This window comes from Peromyscus leucopus, chromosome 22 (genome assembly GCF_004664715.2).
Source record: "Peromyscus leucopus breed LL Stock chromosome 22, UCI_PerLeu_2.1, whole genome shotgun sequence".
NCBI lineage: Eukaryota > Metazoa > Chordata > Mammalia > Rodentia > Cricetidae > Peromyscus > Peromyscus leucopus.
In genome coordinates this window covers 43,106,302-43,129,221 of record NC_051081.1, presented here as the reverse complement: position 1 = coordinate 43,129,221, position 22,920 = coordinate 43,106,302, and the positions used below count along the sequence as shown (strand labels likewise).

The following is a 22,920-nucleotide window of genomic DNA, read 5'->3' as shown; positions in this document are numbered from 1 at the left end:
TCCTTCTCTCCCTCTGTCCCTTCCTTTTTCACCCAATCCTTCCTGTTCCCCCAACCTGCCTCCAGTACACCCACAACATCTATTCCATTTCCTCTTCCCAGGGAGAGCCATTCATCACCCCTATTACTGTTCTTGATACTGGGCCTCTCAGCATCTCTGGATTGTATGTACTGTGATTAACTGTGATGACTGTGACTGTGCTTCACTTAACTACTAATATCCACTTATAAGTGAGTATGTACTGTGTTTGTCTTTGTGCTTCTCGGTTGCCTCACTCAGGATAATAAAGAACTCAAGAAACTAGACAACAACAAACAAAATAATCCGATTAAAATGGGGTACACCTCTAAATAGAATTCTCAGCAGAAGAATCTAAAGTGGCTGAGGAACACTTGAAGAAATGTTCACCATCCTTTGCCATCAGGGAAATGCCTATGAAAACTACTTTGGGATTTCATCTTTCACCTGTCAGAATGGTTCAGATCAATAACAAATAACACAGGTGACATCTACTCCTGGCAAGGGCATAGATCAAGGGAATTCATTGTTTTGCAAGTGCAAACCTGTACAACCACTATGGAAATCAATATGCAATCCTCGAAAAATTGGGAGTCAACCTCCCTCAAGACCTAGCTATACCACTCTTGGGCATATACCCAAAAGATGTTTTTCCATCCTACCACAAGGACACTTGCTCAACTATGTTCATCAAGGCATTATTCATAATAGCCAGGAGCTGCTATGTCTGTGAGAGTCTGTGCTGGTTGATGTGGAAGGCTGATGTGGGAAGGCTCCTCCACTGAGGGTGGAATTTTCCCCAAGAAAGTGGGCCTAGGCTGAAAAGAGAGCTATCTGAGCATGAGAAGTGACTGGGCAAGAGAAAAAGCCAGGAAACAATCTTTGCCCATGGGTTTTGCCTTCAATTGTTAGCTTGAGTTTCTATCCTAAGCTCCCAAAATGGTGGCATGTGATCTGACAGAATCAGCCAAATAAACCTGTTCATTGCCTGAGATGCTTTTGGTTAGAGGATTTAATCCCAGCAGCATAAAATCACATTAGAACAAAAAATGGAACAGGAAACATGTTGTTGTTGCTAGGTAGAACCTGGGATGTTGTCCTTTGGAGGAATGTGGAAGATATCAGGACTTTAGGTAGCAAAAGCCATAGAAAGTTGTACATAGAACTTAATTGTCTGTTCTTGTAGGACCAGGAAGATGGGAATGTTGAGAGTAATGTCAGAAAGTGGAGGTTGAGATCACAGGATTTCAGTCAGAAATGGAGACTCCATAAAAAATTAAGCTGAAGGTCATTTGTGTGGTGTTTTGGCTCCAATTTTGTTCTTATTCTGCCTATACCCTGGAAATTTAGTAAGGCAGAATTAAAACATTATGGGCTAATTTCTTAAACAGATCATTGAATCTGTTGGTTGGTTATTACTGGTGACTCATTCAGGCCCACAGTAGAAAAAAAATAAAATCAGGCCGAAATAAATGAAAATGAAAAGGTAGTTTCAGATAGCAGTCAAGTGCTAAAACTGTCAGGAATTTTTAAGGAGTTTATCACCTTTATAGAGAACACCCTTGCTCTTGAATGGAAGCCTAGCAAGGTACCCTAAGGGTAAGCTCCCACGCAACAAAACCTTTAATTTATGGAAGGAGTAAGCAAAGTGATTTCTAGTCCCAGGAAGCAACTTCATACAAAACCTGCTTCACGAGGCCAGCCTGGTCTACAGAGCGAGATCCAGGAAAGGCACAAAGCTACACAGAGAAACCCTGTCTCGGAAAAAAAAAAAAAGATTACATTAAAAAAAAAAAAACCTGCTTCACCTGTGGTCCAAGTATGTTAGTGACCATCCCAATTAAGAAGTCAAATTTTGCATAATCACCTATCATGTGCTGGTCCTGGAAACAAGAAAGAATCAAAATTTAAGGGCATGGATTCTTAGTCGTAGAGTAACAGTTTACAGTTCAGCATTGTTACAGGCATCTCTGTTTGGCAGAGTCAGAAACCCAGTGAGGAGACTGTGAGAATGTTCATTCCATAAAGTTCTGGGGATTAATCTGGTATTATGGGTTGTTCTTTTTTTTTTTATTCTTTTGTGGGCCTGCAACCCAGCTCCCAAATAAATTACTTACATGGATGCTTATTCTTTCTTATAAATGCACAGTCTTAGCTTGGCTTGTTTCTAGCCAGCTTTTCTTAAATTATCCCATCTACTTTTGGCTTCTGGGATTTTATCTTTTCCTGTTCTGTGTACCTCTCTTTACTTTTTACTCCACGGCTTGCTGAGTAGCTGGTTGGCTAGCCCCTGGTATTCTCTCCCTCTTTTGACCCTCCTTCCTTTTTTCCCTCCCAGATTTATCCTCCCACATAATTCTGTCTGCTAGCCCCAGCTATCCTTTCCTGCCAAGCTATTGGCTGTTTATTATTAACAATTGGGCATTTTAGACAAGCAAAGTATCACAGCTTCACAGAGTTAGACAAATGTAACATAAAAAAGTAACACATCTTTGCATCATTAAAACATATGATCCACAGCATAAACAAGTAATCTTAAACTATTTCACAATATTTCCCCATTTTTGTCTAAACAAAAATGAAAGGTTTTAACTTTGACATAGTAAAACTATATATAAAAATATTATCAAATAAGAATTACAATTACAACATTCAGTTCATTTTTATTTTTTTATTTTTTATTTTTTTGGTTTTTTGAGACAGGGTTTCTCTGTGTAGCTTTGCGCCTTTCCTGGAACTCACTTGGTAGCCCAGGCTGGCCTCGAACTCGCAGAGATCCGCCTGGCTCTGCCTCCCGAGTGCTGGGATTAAAGGCGTGCGTCACCACCGCCCGGCACAGTTCATTTTTATTAAGAAAATTCATAGGAAACACTCCATCAACAATCTGGTCTTAGTGACTCTAAAGTTTAATACTTAATTTACTTTCATAACAATGTGAATCTGAAATTCTAATTATTTAGTCTTTAACTCCATCAACGATTGCAGATGGGATTAATATTATATAACAATAGAGGCATCTGCCCAGAGAGTCACCCAAAGTTTCTCTGCAACATGGCCATTTTCAGCCTACAGAGTATCTCGTAGACATTTTAGTAAAGGTGGAAATTTAAAGAATTGTCCTGCCTTGTATTGGGAAAGTTCAGCAGTCCTTTCCTTTTCCAGTCCTTTTCCTACGGCTGCTGCATGTCCAGTCTGCACAGCACACTGTCAAGCAGTTAAGGCTTAAGCAGTTTCTTGCCCAAATGGCTAACCTTGCCACATTGAAAGCAAACCTCTATGGAGTTTCTTCGATGCCCATCATCCTTTTATGAAGTAAAGTGGTCCTGCCAGGAGCAGATGTGTCTCATTGTCATAAAAAACTGTTAACAAAACATTTTAAGTGCCATATTCTTTAGGTCTTTGAAGCGATTGAAGACCATTTATCTATCTGAAATATACCTACTTAACCTTGAAAAATAACTAACATGACTACAAATTTAATTATTATAGATTAGCTACTAATCTCATTTCTTAATTATACATTGCATTTTTAACTGAGCTGCATAAGCTCCAAACAGTACTCCAAACTAGAAATATACATAAAGTATAACAAAATTAAGTTTAAATTTGTATGAATATACCAATGCAAGATTTCTGAGGTCAATAGTTGTTTTTTTAAATCTTATCTTCCCATATTCCCCTAAATGATAACACATGTCCATAACTCCCACACCTCTTTTGAGAATGTAGGCATCATGCTCTCCAAACTGCTGCCTCTTGTCGTTAGTGTCCCAGAAAGAAAATTTGAGATAATGGCCAAATCCTGGGAAGACCAGCTATAATCTCGGTTGGTAGAGATCACTGGTTAAGATTCTGGAGGTCTCCCCTGATCAAATCTGATGCATATCAACCTGGAAAGAATCCACAGCATCTTCTTTCCTGTGATAATAAACAAAGCAAAAAACTGTTCTTCTGAGCATTTTTGATTTTTCACTTGCCAGTTATATTTTTTGAGTTCCATTTTAAAGTTAAGATAGCCCTAAAGTATCTAGGTTGGTTCAATTTTGCAATCCTGTTCACAATCCCATGTCAGTCACCAGTTGTTTGCTCATCAGCATTCAAAAACTTCAAGCCGGGCGGTGGTAGCGCACGCCTTTAATCCCAGCACTCGGGAGGCAGAGGCAGATGGATCTCTGTGAGTTCGAGGCCAGCCTGGGCTATCGAGTGAGTTCCAGGAAAGGTGCAAAGCTACACAAGAGAAACCCTGTCTCGAAAAACCAAAAAAAAAAAAAAAAAAAAAAAAATCAAAATCAACACAATTGTATATAAGATCCAGACTCCCTGTGTATTTCCCATCTTTATGTGCATTTTCTTTATATTGCTTTTAGTGTCCCTTTAAACTGTCTCTTTTACTTTATTTTTTAAATCTATTTACTTCTCTCTATGACTATCTCTATTCATTTTCTTTTCTTTATTAAGCTTATACACATTGTAAAAAACACACTGCAACCTGTTTACAGGTTGTGGGTTTTTGTTTTGTTTTTTCTTGTTTGTTTGTTTGTTTTTTACTGCATGTCATTTAGGCTTTTTTAACCATGTGAGCAGACTAGCTCTGCCTCTGGCTTCTGTGGCTAGCTCTGCCCATTTCCCAAGTCATGAAAGCCAAGCCTAAAATTTTTTTTAATGTACCGACTGCCCAAGGGCTTGCTGTAAGACAGAAACTCCTAAAGGAGTCTTGAAACTTGAGCCTCACTTTGGTAGGCCAAAATGTTGTTGATTGTTATCATTCTCAGCTTTTTTGGTGTTTAATATTTTGGGGGGCCCATCACCCAGCTCCCCAAAACTATACAGCATTTTTTTTATTATTATGAATGTCCAGCCTTAGCTTGGCTTGTTTCTAACCAGTTTTGTTTAACTTAAACTATCCAATCTACCTTTTGCCAATGGGCTTGTATCTTTCTCTACTCTGTATACCATCCTTTACTACTTAGTCCATAGCTTGCTGTGTAGTGGGGTCTCTAGACACTGGTGTCCCCTCCTTTTCTTTTTTTTTCCCCCGAGAGAGGGTTTCTCTGTGTAGCTTTGCACTTTTCCTGGATCTCACTCTGTAGATCAGGCTGGCCTCAAACTCAGAGATCCACCTGCCTCTGCCTCCTGAGTGCTAGGATTAAAGGCATGTGTGCCACCACCGCCCAGCTCCCTCCTTTTCTTGCTCTGAGTTCTTTCTACCTTTTTTCTTTTTCTCCCCCCCTCCCAGGGTTTCTCTGTGTAGCTTTGCGCCTTTCCTGGAACTCACTTTGGGGACCAGGCAGGCCTCAAACTCACAGAGATCCACCTGCCTCTGCCTCCTGTGTGCTGGGATTAAAGCTGTGCACCGCCACCACCCGCCCATTTTTTTGTTTTTGTTTTTCTGAGACAGGGTTTCTCTGTGTAGCTTTGTGCCTTTCCTGGATCTCGCTCTGTAGACCAGGCTGGCCTTGAACTCATAAAATTTGCCTGCCTCTGCCTCCCGAGTGCTGGGATTAAAGGCGTGTGCCACCACCACCCAGCATTTCTACCTTTTTTCTTTGTTTGACTAATTTGTGCATGGGAGACAACATCATAATGTCTACTTCTGTGTGTCCTGGAAGCAATTGCATAGAGTAGGCTGGCAGTTTACAAGAAGCACACATGCCTGCTTCTGCCTTTTGAGTGCTGGGGTTAAAGGTACGAGCCAATGTACCCACCTTGCCCATCTTAGTCATGTAACATGAATCTTCAATGGTCTTATTAATAAAAAACAAACCCACAGCCAGGAATTGAGGTGAACACTGAAAGATCAGAGAGAAGCAGAACCAGCCGCTGCTTAACCTCACCTCGCCAACAACTTAGCCAATCCTGTTTCCTCAAACTGGAAGCCTCTGAGTCTTCATCCAAATGGATCACAGCTGAACTGCTGCTAGAAGCTTAAGAGCCTCTAGTTCCTGGTCCTCATGCCTTATGTACCTTTCTGCTTTCTGTCATCACTTCCTGGGATTAGAGGCATGTGTCTTTCCCACGCAAAGACATGAGATCTCAAGTGCTGGGATTAAGGTGTGTGTGTCACTGTTTCTGTTTCCAGTGTGGCCTTGCACTCATAGAGATCCAGATGGAGTTTTGCATTCCAAGTGATAGGAATAAAGGCCAGTGTACCACTATTTTCTGGCCTCTATGTCTAATCTAGTGGCTGTTCTGTTCTCTGACCCTCAGATAAGTTTATTAGGGTACACAATAAATCAATCACAAGGTTTCTTTTTTGTAGTTAGTAATCATTCATACAATTTCTCTCATTGTTTCCCACTGCTGATTTGGTTACTTGTCTCTCTATGTTTGTTAACAGGCATTTCTCTTGTAAGGTGATATGCCATTCATAGGATATGGAAATTGCAGAGGTGAACCTCCTATTCAGTTTCCTTTTTGAGTGACTTGTTGATTACATTATATATTATATAAAAGTGCATATATGTATATATGTATATGTATGTCATGGAATGAGTGTGGGGAGCACAAGAATTATATGACTGTGTTGTTAAAGAAGTATACATTTGCAATGTCATTAGTATCATACTTTCTGTTGTACATGTGTATGGGATATTTTAGAATACAGTGACCTATGATGATGTGCATGTTGACTTCACTTGCGAAGAGTGGACTTTACTGGATCCTTCCCAAAAGATTCTTTACAAAGATGTGATGCTGGAGACCTACAGGAACCTCACTGCTATAGGTAAGACTGAGTTTTCCTTTATGTTTAAAATAAGGAGAGAAATGTTCCTTGGTTAGTGATGCTCTTCTGTTGTTTGATTGAGAAAGAAGAAGATTGAGGTGAATAATTCAGGCATGGTTCTCAGGTTCACTGAAGATATTAAGTTAAATTTTGTCCAATTTTCAATAATATACCATATATTTTCTGGTACTACATTTTAGGATACAGTTGGGAAGACCATAATGTTGAAGAACACCATCAAAGTTCTAGAAGGCATAAAAGGTAATTTGCATATGCAAGCTGATACAAATATGCCTCTGAAGAAACTGTAATATGTTGTGGAAGTTTTAAACAAAAGCAGCAGTGTAAATAAGCACAGCTTAAAGTGCATGAATGACTATTAAATTCTCCCAAAGCCATATACCTCAATTTCAGGAAGGTGAATTGCATTTGCAAGACAGTCCTTTAAGAAAGAACACAAAAAACAATGCCTTAATAGATATCACCATTTGAGTCATTGTACCATGAGAGCTATGCTGTAGAAACTGCCAATCCATTTATTTCATACTACTCATATTATAAAAGGTAGACACATTGAAGAGGTCATTAGTATATTTCCAAAACCCTCTAATAAGCAAATAGTGCATAGTAAAGCTAGTGTTACTCATGAATTTGTTACTACAAAGTTTAGTGAGAGGCGCACTGAGAGTCAAGAGTCAAGGGGCAATTGTGGGAGAGAAACATTAATCCCTATATCTGTTCCTATGTCTATGAGGAACAGAAAGTCACACTCTGTGAATTCAATGTGGAAACACTTTTAGTTGTTATTCTTCCTTTACTAGGAATGTCATTTGTCACTCTAGATACAAGACATATGAGCATAGGGTTAAGGAGAGACGTAACATACTTTTCTCTCAGAACAATTAGAAGATATGGAGGAGTGCCCATGTTGAGTATACTTGTTGAATTTGATTCAAGTATACAAGTAATTGGTTTTCCAGCTTTATTGTTAATATATCAAAAAAGTGACAACTGCAAAAAAGCCCTGTGAGTATTAGGACTTTGTAAACACTTCTCTGCCCTATTTTACTTAGCACATTTAGTATGATTCACTGTTAAAGAAAAATTTATGATTGTAGGAAACATGGTAAAGCTCTGAGGTATTCCAGTTCTCTTGATATATATATGAAAAATCATATAGAAAACAGATTCTGTATATGTGAACCTTGTAAGAAAGGATCTTAACATCATAGGTATCTTCAAAGATGCAAAACAACCCTTCATGAAAGGAAAAAACATGAGTGCAAACTCTGTGATTAAAACGTTATGGTGTGATTCCTCTTTACAATTGGACCAAACTGCAAAATCACTTCATAGAGATGTAAAGATTCAATAGTGTACTGAATGTGCTAATGCTTTTACATGTGCTAATTTTCTTTGCAGGCATAAAAGAAGTCATACTAGAGAGAAACCTTCTCAATATACTCAATGTGTTAAAGTCTTTGCATTCGACAGTCATCTTCAAAAGCACGGAAGAACACATACTGTAGAGAAACCCTATGAATGTAATCAGTGTGCTAAAGCCTTTGTATGTTCCAGTAGTCTTCAAAGACATAAAAGAACCCATACTGGAGAGAAACCCTATAACTGTAATCAATGTGGTAAAACCTATGGAAAACAGGGTCATCTTCAAATACATAAAAGAACACATACTGGAGAGAAACCCTATGAATGTAATCATTGTGGTAAAGCCTTCTCTACACCAGGTATTCTCAAGTCACATAGAAGAACACACACTGGAGAGAAACCCTATAAATGTAATCAATGTGGTAAAACCTATGGACAACAGGGTCATCTTCAAATACATAAAAGAACACATACTGGAGAGAAACCCTATGAATGTAATCATTGTGGTAAAGCCTTCTCTACACCAGGTATTCTCAAGAAACATAGAAGAACACACACTGGAGAGAAACCCTATAAATGTAATCAATGTGGTAAAACCTATGGACAACAGGGTCATCTTCAAATACATAAAAGATCACATACTGGAGAGAAACCCTATGAATGTAATCATTGTGGTAAAGCCTTCTCTACACCAGGTATTCTCAAGAAACATAGAAGAACACACACTGGAGAGAAACCCTATAAATGTAATATGTGTGGTAAAGCCTTTGGACTAAATGGTTCTCTCCAAATACATAAAAGATCACATACTGGAGAGAAACCCTATAAATGTAATATGTGTGGTAAAGCTTTTACACAACAGGGTTCTCTTCAAATACATAAAAGAACACATACTGGAGAGAAACCCTATGAATGTAATCTGTGTGGTAAAGCATTTGGATATCAGAGTTCTCTTCAAATGCATGAAAGAACACATACTGGAGAGAAACCCTATGAATGTAATCTGTGTGGTAAAGCCTTTGGACAAAAAGATTATCTTAAAATGCATAAAAGAATGCATACTGGAGAGAAACCCTATGAATGTAATCTGTGTGGTAAAGCTTTTACACATCAGGGTTCTCTTCAAATGCATAAAAGAACACATACTGGAGAGAAACCCTATGAATGTAATCAGTGTGGTAAAGCCTTTACACGACAGGGTTCTCTTCAAATGCATAAAAGAACACATACTGGAGAGAAACCCTATGAATGTAATCAGTGTGGTAAAGCCTTTACACGACAGGGTTGTCTTCAAGTGCATAAAAGAACCCATACTGGAGAGAAACCCTATAATTGTAATCAATGTGGTAAAGCATTTGGATATCAGCAGTCTCTTCAAAAGCATGAAAGAACACATACTGGAGAGAAACCCTATGAATGTAATCTATGTGGCAAAGCCTTCTCTAGACAGAGTAGGCTCCAAGCACACAGAAGAACCCATACTTGAGAGAAACCATATGAATGTAATCAGTTTGGTAAAGCCTTTGTCTATGCTAGTAGTCTTCAAAGACATTTGAAAACATCATACTGCAAAGAAACCTTATAAATGTAGACAGTGTTGCAAAGCACTCTATACAGAAATAAACTTTTTGTATGCAATCAATGCATTAAAGCCTTTGATTATTACAATAGTATTAGGGGACCTGAGAAAAATACTGAGGGCTCCTTAATATAAAGTATTTGTTTAGATGTTTAGTCAACACACTTACATTCAGTTATACAACAGTATTTTGTAGAAAAAATGACAGTGTCAATCTGTTCAAGCTTTATGATATCAACTTTAATATTGTCTGCACCTGCAAACTCATGGAAAAAATAAATTTGTGAATTTATGAAGCCCTATATTTAGGGTAAAAGGGCCAGCCAAAGAAACAGACCCTGATGCTGATACCGGAGCCAGTGAAACACACACTTTGGTCCTGAAACCAGAGCCAAAGAAAAACACATGAGTAGCATGAAACCAACCAATCCTTGAGCAGGAAAGTCAGCCAATCCCTAACATGAAATCCAGCCAATCTCTAAGATTTTCCAAACTCAGAGTTTGAAATGAGACCAATTCCCACCCTGAAAGTCTTTTCAGTGGAAAAACTGCACCCCTAAGAAGCCCCATAGCCATGTGCATGTTCTTTGGCAGCTGCCCTTTTTTTTCAGCCACTCTCCTAGATTCCCTACACCCCCATGCCCCCCCCCATAAATACCTTGATGTGGTGGTATTGTGTTCCCCCAAATATTGTGAACCCGAATAAACTTATCTGGGGTCAGAGACACAACAGCCACAATATTAAATAAAGAAGTTAGGCTGTGGTAGCACATGCCTTTAATCCTAGCATTCCAGAGACAGAAATCCCTCTGAATCTCTGTGAGTTCAAAGCCACATTGGAAGCAGCCAGGCATGGTGACACACGCCTTTAATCCCAGAAAGCTGGCCTTTAATCCCAGGGAGTGATGGTAGAAGGCAGAAAGATAATATAAGGCGTGAGGACCAGGAACTAGAAGCATTTGGCTGGTTAAGCTTTCAGGCTTTGGAGCAGCACAGTTCAGGTGAGGTTCATTCTGGATGAAGATTCAGAGGCTTCCAGTCTGAGGAAACAGGACCAGGTGAGGAATTGGCAAGGTGAGATAGCTGTGGCTTGTTTTGTCTCTCTGATTTTCCAGTGTTCACCCCAATAACTGGCCCTGGGTTTGATTTTATTAATAAGAACTTTTAAGATTCCTGCTACACCTTGAATCAGTTTTGGGTGAGGACCTTCTTTCGCCATCATGGAGTTTAGTCTCTACTGGGAAACTCCCTAGTGGATCCAGGCAGAGAAGCAGTAGAACCCTCTGCAAGGAAACTCCCAAAGGGGAGCAGAGCAAAAGTAACAACTTCTTGCTAAAGCTGCCGCAGACTGTTACATTTCTGCAAGGGGTCTCCCCTTTGTTGTGTAAAGCAGAGAAGTAACAATTTGGGCAGTAATAAGAAACCATCATCTGTGCCGGGAAACTCCCTAATGGAACCGAGCAGAGAAGCAATGCACACCTCTGCTGGCAAAGTATTAGAAGAATATTGCAAAGTGTTAATTAACAGAGTGGAGGGGAGCAGAGCTGTGTTACAGGAATAAATGCTTTCAACAAAACTTTCAAATTTGCTTTTCTTTAAATGCACCACTGTTCTATCTCTTATTTGTTCCTATTCCACCATTGTTTCCAGGTCATTAAGAGGAAGCGGGTTCTGTCCTCTAACATCTTTCTGTGGTATAATTCTCACACTGGGAGTTTACTAAAACGCCTGGCCTCATGACAAGGCTCGGGTCGTTTATAGCTGATACTAGTTTCTGCCCAGGCCAGTGTGCTCACAGCAGTGTAGTTTCCATGCCAGATACTCTCAGCTCTGTTTACAGAGAACTTAAAGACTGCTTTTGACTCTGGAGCTCCAGAGAATACAGCTGAGCAGGATACTATTAAGTGTTAGGCAGAATGGGGGATTTAAATGGAAGATTTTCAATGTGAGAAATTCTCAGAATGGGGATTGATTCCATAGAGATTTTTAATTGGAGATGTCTAAAGTCGGGTGTAGGGAATTTCCATGTGTCAACAGTTTATTTTGGAGTTCCCAGGAGACCCTAGATTAGGGGCAGGAGGTGAACAGGTATAATGGTTGTGCCTTCAAATAGCTTGGGGCCTGGCCTAACTCCTCTCTCACCACCTGCTCCTTCACCAAGAGACACAAGAGCTTCCGGGAACCAGGGGCTGTGGTTGGGGCAGGTGTGGGAGTGGGTCAAGGACAGATTAGGGTCAGGTGTAGGATCAGGTCCATACCGCTGAGCTCTATGCTTTAGGCCAATAGCCTTAGACTCCAGCCAGAACGCTGGACAGTGAGCCGAGAGGCAGTAGGCAGAGGCCTCAGTTGGGAAGGCTGATGGGATGGGTGGAGCTCCTACAGCCATTGGGAGCCCAGCGACTTTTCCTCAACAGTGAGCAAAGTGTGGGCAGAAGCTGTGCTCAGAGGCAGAGTGGGAGAGCCTGTAGATCAGTTGAGGCTGCTATCCCAAGTCCGCCGCCACCTTCTCTTCTTTATCATCCTCTTCCGGTCTGTCTACCACACCCCAGCTTGGCTATGTCCAGGAGGCAGGTGCTGAGAGACACACAAATACTGGAGCCCCAGGTGCCCAGGCTCCAGTCATTGGGAAGGGAAAATCTATCATTACTGCTTTTCCAGAGAGAAGACTGCCTTGCAGGGGTTAAAATTCTTAGGCAAGATGGAAAGCCAAGGGTGTTGATTTATTGCCAGTTGCTTTATTTAACACATCCAGAGCCTGGAAACAACACAAGTGTCTTAGGTAGGTCCTACCTTTGTTCAAAGTGAATTAATAGACAGAACAAAATGAATAAAAACGTGTGTAAAAGGAGAGAGGGTGAAGAAACCTGGGGAAAAACAAACAAAATGTCCTTAGCAACCTGTAGACCTCAGATTGAAGAGACCGTTTACTGTGGCTGATAAAAGCCACAAATCTTGTGGAAAGATTTTAGTGTCCTTGGTGGAGGCTGTCATCTTCAGGCGCTGTCTCTACCCTACTTCCTCTAGCTGCAGGAAACTGACATACAGAAAGGCTAAACTGCCAGCCAGCCACATAGTAGAGAATCAGCGGGTGCCACTGCCACCTCCCTCTCAGACTTGTGGCTTTGGAACTCGGTTCCTCAGACCTACACCCCATCCTGTAAATGTGGTTGCTAGAAGTCCTAGGCAAAGCTGGTAATCTCCTTGATTAGCCCTTTGACATTGTTCATAAAGGACCGGCACCAGCAGCTACAATGATAAGGACTTCATCACATGACTTTTCCATTCTAATTGCTTCTATATATATTCTTTAAGGAAGAAATATGTTAAAGATCAGTTTCCAAAAGTCTTTCTGAAGAAGCACAGAACTTAGAGGGCAGCCTAGACCTAAAGAGACTAGTGGACACATTGCCACTTATTATGTCCACCCGCCATATCTGGCAGGTAAAGTGCTTGCCTGGTTTGACCTTTAAGGAGCATCTCCTGACCTCCAAGGAAGAATACACCATAAGGTGGAGATTCATCTTTAGGGCTGTGATTCCAAATCCCCAAATTTCAAAATTCTTAGAGTCAGTAAATCCACAGAGAAATAATTGCCAGTAAAGTGAAGCTTGTTTTATTTAATAGATTAGAGGAAATTGGGAATAGATAGAGGAAATTGGGATAGCACTTGTTATGGCAAGATAGCACGCAGAGGGACTTGTGGGCAGGATGACATGCTGTGTGGGTCCATGGGTGTCTGTGTCTCTGTAATATAGTGATGGGGCACACGGGGTTGGGCTCAGAAGGAAGCAGGAGCTCCCGCTCTGGGACTGATGTGCTGCTGCTGGGCATGGTATTCACAACTCACGTCTCTCTGCCTTGTGGCAACCCCAGTGTCACAGAGCGGGGTCTTAGCATCTTCATTACATCCAGGCCCCAGGGCCAGCATCGTACGAGAGGAAGAATTGATTTTAATGCACATTTCCAGGTTATAGTCCATCTTGGGGAAATCAAGGCAGAAACTCAGTCAGCTAGTCACATCACATCCATTGTCAAGAGGAGAGATTCGGAGGCTCCCATGCTGCCTGCTTGACTCTTCTTATGTACCAGGATTTTCCACTGATAAAGAGTTCAGGTCCCAGGTAATGAAACGATTCTGTCCATCTCAGTTAACAATCTATAAAACCCACAGCCATGCCCAGAGTCAACCTGATCAAAATGGTTCCTCATTTTGAGTCCCTCTTCCCAGCTGACTCTAGTCTGGCTCAATCTGATAATAAAATCTAACAAGCACACTGCCCCAGCATGGTTTCCAGGCTTAGAGCAGATTTGTGCCTAGACTCTGGAGTCTCCAATTGGACTGTAGACTGGATGGTCTTCTGCATGGAAAGACCTGCAAAATAATGTCCTGAACATCTTCTGCCCATAAGGAAACTCTTGTTATGTATGGCAGATTCCAGGTCTCTGGTCAGTACACAGCAAGAACAGATACTATGAACGACACCAAACAGTGGACACCCACCCAGTACACACAAGCTGACCACACAGATTTTAGTCACACTGACCATCTCACTCTTCTTGTTCTTGACTGTGCCAGCCTCTTCCTCTGACACAAATGCCTGGGCCATTGCTATATCCATCGTAAACCCAACAAGATCTATATATTTCCTTTTAAGAGGCAATAACCTGAAGTCTGTTCCTAGCATTTCTGATGGACTTTTCCTTGGTGCATTATATCCTTTTCTGTGCCCTTTCTTCTAGGACACAGATGGAGTCAGGCTCTGCAGTGGGTGCCCTTTGTGCAGAGTCTTGGTGAGCCAGGCACTGAGATGGCCCTGAAGACTTTCTACTTTACAGGAGTAGCCTCCATGATCATCACTGTGGATGTGCCTCTGATCCAAGACATCATGCACACTTCCACGGCCATCAGGTAGCTTCTCTCTGACTTGTTTCTAGAGGACCAGTAGTGCTTGTGCTCATGAATGCCTATGATATGTTACCTGGGCAATATGTGGTGTTCAGAGGGCAGGTTTGCTGTGTTGATCAGTGTTTGCATTTTTAGAAAGTTGTTAAAGTCAAACTGAATATAAGAAAAAGGAAATGTATGTTTTGGTTTTGGGGGGAGGGGCTACAATAACACGAAAGAGAAAATACTAAATGGGCTAGCAATATTGAGCAGTAACTGCTTCACAGACATTTCACCCTTGGTGTCATTACTCCATGACCAAATAGCCCTGAATCCTATTTCTCCTGCTTGGTTGGTGGCCATGCTCTGTAAGCACCTAGTGATTTAGTGCCCCAGGCAGCGGGGTGTCAATGGGGGCAAACCACCTGTGGGAGAGAATGAAAGGGACAGGGAGACATGAAGGAAGACAGCAAGACAGGGTTCTGATCAAGCTGCAAATTTTATTCTCCTCAGCAAGGCTTATATAGCATGGGAGGGGCAGGGGGCAGGAAGGAGGGAAGGGGTGCACGATGACATGCAGGTGAAGGAGGACGTGCAGCTGAGGGGGTCATGCAGGTCGTGAGGCTGCAGGAGGTTGTGCTAGGTGATCAGGTCACTGGTCAGGGCCCATTGTTCTGTTGCTATGCTACCTGACCACGGGATGTTCTTTATCTTTGAGGGCACCTGGTTTAGGGCCTGTGGCTTGTTCTCTGGCCTAGCTTGTACTTTTCCATGGTTCATGTTCGGTCCCTGACAATTTAGTCAGGTTTTCAAGAGACCTGTGATTAGAAGAACTAGAGATACAACAAATTGCTTTAGGGGTAACAATCATTTTACCTTTTCTTTTAAGTCTTGTGAAAGAAATGACATTAAATTAAAAATAGATGTTCTTTGTTATAGACCTGCAACTGTGAACATCCAGGGTTTTGGAAGCCTGCTGGCATCCTCCTGGTTAGTCAGATTAGCCCCAAAGGCCTGTGTTGAGAGGATGCTGTCCATTGAAGACAGAAGATGATAGAGGTGATCAGAGGGCAGGGGCAGAGCTGGCAAGGGGCAGAGGGAGGTCAAATGCACAGGAGAGGGTTCCCTGTGGAGAAGGATGTCAGCAAATGTTTTCAGGTCCAATGAGGATGAAGAAGGGCTCCCTCTGTCAGAAAAATTTTCCTTAAAATCTTCTCACTGCTGGAATGGGCACCTGGGGTCTCCTAACACCAGTTAGCCTCACTGAAAGCTCTGGAAGTCCTCTGTTGGAGGACTCACTCAGGGAGTAAAGTAGTCATAGCTGTGAGTAGCACTGATCTAATAAAGCAGTGCACTGCACACAGTCTTGGTCCTTGCCTGTGTGCTCATTGTTTCTACTTCTTGCATCACTCCAGTTATCACAGCACAGAACAACAAGGGAAACACATACACACACACACACACACACACACACACACACACACACACACACACACGGGAGTGTAAGCAAAAGCTGCTGTAGGTGTTCAATTCCTCTCCATACAATAGTGCATCAGCTTTTCCTGACCCTTTCCTGATCAGCCAATACTATAGTGAAGGACATTTAGAAACCAGAGGTGTGTTATAGAGGTAGAACAAGGTCGTGATAAATATCCCCAAGATCTTGCCTCACTTCTAGCACCAAAACATAAACTAGACCGTGTATGACAGTAGGAACCTTGAGGATAGGTATTAAAAGTGTAATCTTCTGGTCTGAATTTTTTAAAATGCACATGCCATTTCATGTATCTGCCATACAGGTCTAATTTCTATTTGTTTGTGTCTCTGCATGTGAGTGCAGAATTGTGTGAGTGCCCCTCCATGTGTGCTCAGGCATGAGGTCAACCTCACGAGCCATTGAAAAAATTTTTTATAAATGTGTCTGTTGTGATACATTAATTATGCACAACATGGATTTCATTATGATGCTTTTATGTAAGTATAAAATGTGCTTTGGTCATATCCATGTCCTGTTATCTTCTTGTCCACTTTCCCCTTAAATTTATATAAGATTTAAGCAATAGGATAAAAGCTTGGATGAACACGTTCCTTTGAAATTTCATTTTGTTCTGCTTAAGTTTACCCACAAGCTCTTTACTCACTTATATACATGAAATCTTACCTTTATGCAGTTTCCATGAAATTAAGAGTTACATATATTTATAACACTTAATAACTCATATTAAGTCAGAGTATTATTTTGCAAGGCCTTTTCTTTTCATTATTATTACTAGTTACAACAATTTTGATAAATTCTCTCAGGAAATATGTCTATAGAAAACATTAATATATACTTGCTTATATTCATCAGTTGTAATTTACTAAGTGAAGAGTCTTATGCACATAGTATATTTAACAGCAATTTATACTTTTTTTTTTTTCAGTATTCCAAGACAGGGTTTTCACACTGGAGCCCTGGAACTAGCTCTGTATACAAGACCATCCTCAAACTCAGAGATCCACGTGTCTCTGCCTCCTAAGTGCTGGGATTTCACATATGCATCAGTATTGCCTAACAAAATTTTGTACTTTTTAGTATAAGAACTTTGCTGTTTTTAATTACTATTAGTCATAGAACTAAAGACATGTGTTATTTTCAGTACACTAAAATTAATGACTGATTTTATATCATTTACCTTCAGATAGTCTACTAATGTCACTAAAGAGAACGTCTGAAGAACATGGTTTATTCTTATTTGGTGTAATGGGGTTGCTCGGGTGTAGGTACTATGTCCAAATGCATCACTATACTCACACTAAATATGTGCAATTTTATAACAAATATTCCAATGCAACATGCTTTTTACTAATTTTAGTTGGTATCTATGGAAAATCACAACCTACTGCTATCAGAGATTATTTTGCACACCATTACACAATCCCATGTCACATTCAGTTCATTGTGAAATTCTGGATCATGTTTTACTATTTTTTGCTTCCATAATTATATTACACTTAATGCGACACCTTTCATGTGAACACAATGTATTCTGTCACTTAACTATGTCATCTTCTTTGTATGTCTTTGTACATTATTTCAAATCAGTTTCACACATTTCCTATATTTGCTAAAAGTGATTATAGAGACTAGTATAATTTACCCTTATATACTTTTGCAAATAACACTATTAAAATTATGTATTTTCAACAAGAAGATGATGTTAAGCATGTTCGATTTACAACACAAATTCAATATAATCCACAGAAAATTCACACAAAAAAAAATTATGACAGGAAAGCTGAATCCAAAGCTATGTGCCATGTGGGAAAACTCAAAATTCTTTCTTTTAATGACTCCTTTTATTAAAAGGTTGGGTTTATAGCATGGTTTATTGTATTATACTTACACATTTTAACTTCAGATGGAGGAAACAGTTGGAATGACTTAGCTTCACCATGTATTCCACATATTAACATGCAGTTACCACTGTGACTGAAATTAGATCCGATGGTATCATCTTAGAAATCAACCAACCCACAGACATCTTAGGCTGGGGATGTAGTGACTGTTTTCATGAAGTGCCAAGTTCCACAAAGCAGAGCCTGACATTTTAAGACCAGAGGTGATCAAACCCTGAACCACCTCAGCTGACATACAGATAAATCCAGACTGGTATAAATCACAGAAGACAATTTTTACTTCTTGTGGAATGAAGAGCTATTTCTTAAAAGGCATAAATTGTATCACCTAGTTCTTTCCCTTGTAAATTCAAGGTTTAGTATTTGACCCTTCCAATTTATTTTCTTATGTATATTCAGGTCTGATACATATCTTTCAACAGCTGTGTAAAATGAAAACTAGAAAAGCCCCAACCCTTTTGGCTCAAATTGTTGTCTGTGAAGTTCATTGTCATTCAACTGCATTGTCAAGGATCTGTTGCTTACCAGATTTGACAACCTAAAGGATAGTGACTCCTTCCAGGAAGACTAGAAACCCAAGAGCTCTCCTGGAGTCATGTAAGATGGCTTTTTCTGGGGGGGGGGGAGGCTAAGCTTGTTTTGTGGGAGGAAAAACTTCTCAGCCAGGTGTGGTGTTACTTGCCCTTAATCCCAGCAAAGGCAAGTGGATCTCAGCTCCACTCCTTGGCTTTCATGCCTTCATGCTATCCCCTATGGTTTCATAATAACAGCTTAACCAACACAGAAATGGCTGCTTAGTCAATAAGTTTATTATCTTTATGAAAAAATCTTCATAGAAAATTGCTTTAGCTCTCAGCAGCCCTTTCCTGAGCTCTGAGGAAGCTTGCCTTCTTTTGAGCAACCTGATCACTCTTCTGGGGAAGAGACATTTTGGGTCGGTTCCACCTCTTCTTCTTCACTTCTCTCTTGGGCTTCTTCTCATAGACTGGATTCTCTCGGATAGCAGCATGAGCTTTCCTATACATCTCCTGCACGTCTGGAGTCACATTGTTCTTGAGGTACTGAGAGAACTGTTTCTTATAAGCATCTTCATCTTCCCCCATCAGGGAGCGCATGTAGTATCCGACATTCTGACCCATGATGTGCTTACAGTGTACCTCTGCGTTGAACTCCTTGCTTTCAGAATCATAACCAGAGAATCATTTGGTACTATGAGAAATAGACAAGCCTCCATCCACAGCTCCCTTCAGGGCCCCAAGAACTTTATTGGCAGTTGTAGTTCGGGCAAGACCTGCAACCAACCAGCTAGTGAAGGCACCAGGCTGACCATCAATGCTTTCCACATTGTATTCAACTCCAGTCACCTCCACTTGCCCTACACAGATCTTGTCCATGCCAAACCTACTGAGAAGCCTGCAGGCCAGTGCTATAGGCGGCAGCATAATCTGTCAGGCCAACTTTCACACCATACTTGCGCAGCTCGTGTGCATATGCTGCGCACACGATCATGTCCCCTTCTAAACGGGCATAGGCAATCTGGCAGATGATATTTCTGTTAGTTACAGGAACTATCATCCTGTATTTGGGTGTGTTGTACTTATTTTTGTCTTGGATCACCAATCGTTTCCGAGCATAGTAGTCAGGTTTACCCTCTCACCGCCTTCTAAATCTCACTTGGTATCTCTTAAAGTAGGCCTTATTCTTGACAACTTTCACAAACCCCGTACTACGGAACAGCAACCCGGGACTGCGGCTCCACAGACCTGCGGGCCCAGCGGCACCAGGGGGAAAACGCTCAAAATTCTTAATAGGATTAAGACGAACTAGTACACACATTGACATAATCGCATGTCACATTCAGTTCATTGTGAAATTCTGGAACATGTTTCACTACTTTTTACTTCTCAATTGTATTACACTTAATGCGATATCTTTTATGTGAACATTGTTTTCTCTGTTACTAAACTATACTGCAGTCCTCTTTCAATGTCTTTGTACATTATTTCAAATCAGCTTCAGATTCACACATTTCCTATTAGTTTGCTGAAAATGATTGTACAGAATAGCATAATTTACGCTTTTATACTTTTGCAAACAACACAATTAAAATTATGTATTTTCAACAAGAAGGTAATGTTGAGTATGTTCAATTTACAACACAAATTCAATATAATCCACGAAAATTCACAACAAATTATAAGAGGAAAGCTGAATCCAAAGCTTTGTGCCATGTGGGAAAACGCAAAATTCATAATAGCATTAAGACAAACTGGTACACACATTGACATAATGTGACTTTTGTACTTAAGTAAAATCCACAACTCCATGATAGCGCCCGTGCTACCACCACCCGTTCACCAAGTGAGGGGCTGTGAATCGAAAAACAGAGGCAAGAGACAAGGGTCCTTTGCCTCAGCAGAATGGGGAATGCAGTTTATTGAAAGAGGGAGGAAAGAGGGACTGCACAACTCACATAAAGATAACTCAAAATGACCCCTAAACTGATATATTTCTGACTCTTCAGCTACTACTGATCTCTCTTCCAATCAGAGAGCCCACCTGCTCTAGATCTCTCTGGAAATGAAGGTGATCAGAAAGATTAGCTATGGCTATCCATCGCCTCAGTCCACCTAGTGGTGTCAGGCAAACCCAGTCTGACTGATACCCCCAAAAAAACAATGTTGAAGAATAATGTCTGCTTCCTGCAACATGGATTATGGTACAAGATGTGGAATCTGCCTTATCCACCAGCTCAACACCATGGTCACCCAAGGAACCTCTGCAGCTCATAAATTCCTTTTGTTCCCTGGAATTGAATTTTTCTGAATCTTGCTATTGTGGCTGGTGGTAAAGGAAAGTTAAAAGGATTCTAATCAAGAATATCTGAAAGAAGCCAGGCAGTGGTGGCACTTCCCTTTAATGCCAGCACTTGGGAGGCATAGGCAGGTGGGTCTTTGTGAGTTCGAGGTCAGCCTGGTCGACAGAGCGAGATTCAGGACAGGCACAAAACTACAGAGAAACCCTGTCTCAAAAAACAAAAAAAAAATAATAATAATAAAAAGAATATCTGAAAGTTGACCCCATTACCTCCTTTCTGCCACTTTCTAAACTCTTTATAAAACTTACCACACAAACTGTGAAATTCAATGTTAAGAATTTCTACAAACCATGTCTTCATTTTTCCAATCTGTCTTCCCACTGCACACCAAAAGAAATGCCAAAGTGTTGACACAGGACAGTGATAATATACACACCGCATCTCCCTAGCCAGGCCTGCAGAGCCTCCCCATTCCTAGGCAATGCACAGAAAGGGAGGGTTAGAGAAGAAGGGCCACTGCCTGGGTCAACACATCCACCAACAGAACCAGACTGTCTCATGGTCTATCCAACTCCCAGATGACAGACAGCTCAGCGAACAAGCTCCTCCTGAGTGCAAGGCCATGTGCCCCCACTCACCCTGGCATTGCTTATGGTCTCCCTCACTGCTTCCTATAGTTACATTAGAGGAAAATGCTAGAAAAACCCACAATTGACCTCCCACTGGAGCTCCTGATTGCTAGGTCACATTCAAACAGTAACTGTTGTTAAAGCAAAAAGAGGCCATGAATTATAAAACAATGAAGTGTCTATGGAAGGCTTAGAGGCAGGAAAGAGATAATGGAAATGATGTAATTATAATCCCCAAAAATTATTTCAAAAAGTAGAAATAGACTTCAAGGCCACGTGCTCCAAAGACTAGGGATTTGTGATACAGCACATCAAGTATTAGTCACACATTTCTCTCAGGCTGTACATCTTAAACCTGTAAAATAACAGGTCTTTTAGGAGAAGCCACACCATTTTATCCAGTTCTTTTTTGCTTGAATTAGTGTTAACTACTATAATTTGGTTTCATGGTTAAGTTCAGTGTTTTATCCAGATTCTTGATTCCCTGGTCTGTGGACCCAAGTTGGCCAGTCAGGACATTTATTGATCATTTAAAGTTGATTACCTCACTTCTTATTTATAATGTGAGCTAGTCAAAGGAGGAGAGCTTTCTTGCTCCTTCTTGCCCATCCCTTTCTTTTCTGTGACTAACCTCCTTTAGAGTTGGTCAGTGAATCCAATTCTTACACAGGTCCCTCTTCATTTACAAGTTTGCAGTAAAATCCAGAGAATATGGAGGACACTCAATAACTGGTCTATTTTTCCATCTGACTCACCAGTTAAGGCTCAGCCTTGAAGTAGCTGTAGGACTATTGTTCCAGCATTGGGCAGCAGAAGTAGGATTAGGTATTCAGAAAAGGCTCAACTACATGGGGTGAGGCAAGCCTAAGCTACAGGAGACATTGCTCTAAACAGAAATAGATAAATTAAAGAATGTGAGAAAATGGAAAGAAACTCTTATTGACCTGGAAACAATGGGGAATAGGAACAAAAAAGAGACAGAACAGTGATGCATTTAAAGAAAAGCAAATGTGAAAGTTTTTCTTGAAAGCATTAACTCCTGTAATACAGGAGTTGAGGCATCTAATATCTTAGAGAGCTTTTCTTTACTATGAATTGGTTCATGTAAGAGACATCAAGCATGGAGGCCCCGAAGTCAGAGAAATCAACCTTTTTAAGTTTGTGTTATCATTTGACAAGATTTAGGAAATGCTGCTGTTCTGGAGGAGATATGTCACTGGGGGAAAATTTTGAGAATTTACAGCCACACATCATCTCCAGTTCCTACTCTTTGCTTCATGCTGCAGGTTAAGGATGTGAGTTCTTAGCCTCCTGCTTTAGCTGCCATGTCTGACACTTGTTCCCATGCCACTTTCATGATGGACCTATAGCCCTCTGGAACCAGGAGCCAAATTATATAAATACATTATATAAATACAACAGAATAGAAAGTAATACAAACCTATAAAGTTTTACAACTGAATTAGTTGTTTCCTGTAACTG

The 22,920-nt window shown here is 40.7% G+C and overlaps 1 protein-coding gene and 1 pseudogene across 3 annotated transcripts in view; one reads left to right on the top strand and one right to left on the bottom strand.

Moving 5' to 3' along the window:
- Positions 1–4,182: 4,182 nt before the first annotated feature.
- The window catches only part of LOC114692012 (zinc finger protein 431-like), a 110,682-nt gene continuing 91,944 nt past the window's right edge, over positions 4,183–22,920 (top strand). Inside the window, exons 1-5 of one of the 3 annotated variants that reach the window (XM_037198145.1) lie at positions 4,183–4,192; positions 6,623–6,742; positions 6,943–7,003; positions 8,165–8,248; positions 8,333–9,606. In XM_037198145.1, coding sequence (XP_037054040.1) covers positions 4,183–4,192; positions 6,623–6,742; positions 6,943–7,003; positions 8,165–8,248; positions 8,333–9,606 — 1,549 coding nt within the window. Of the gene's footprint in view, positions 4,193–6,622; positions 6,743–6,942; positions 7,004–8,164; positions 8,249–8,332; positions 9,665–22,920 lie in introns of those variants that run through there. The other 2 variants (XM_037198148.1, XM_028867634.2) reach the window with 2 other exon arrangements.
- Positions 18,779–20,074, bottom strand: LOC114692016 (annotated as a pseudogene).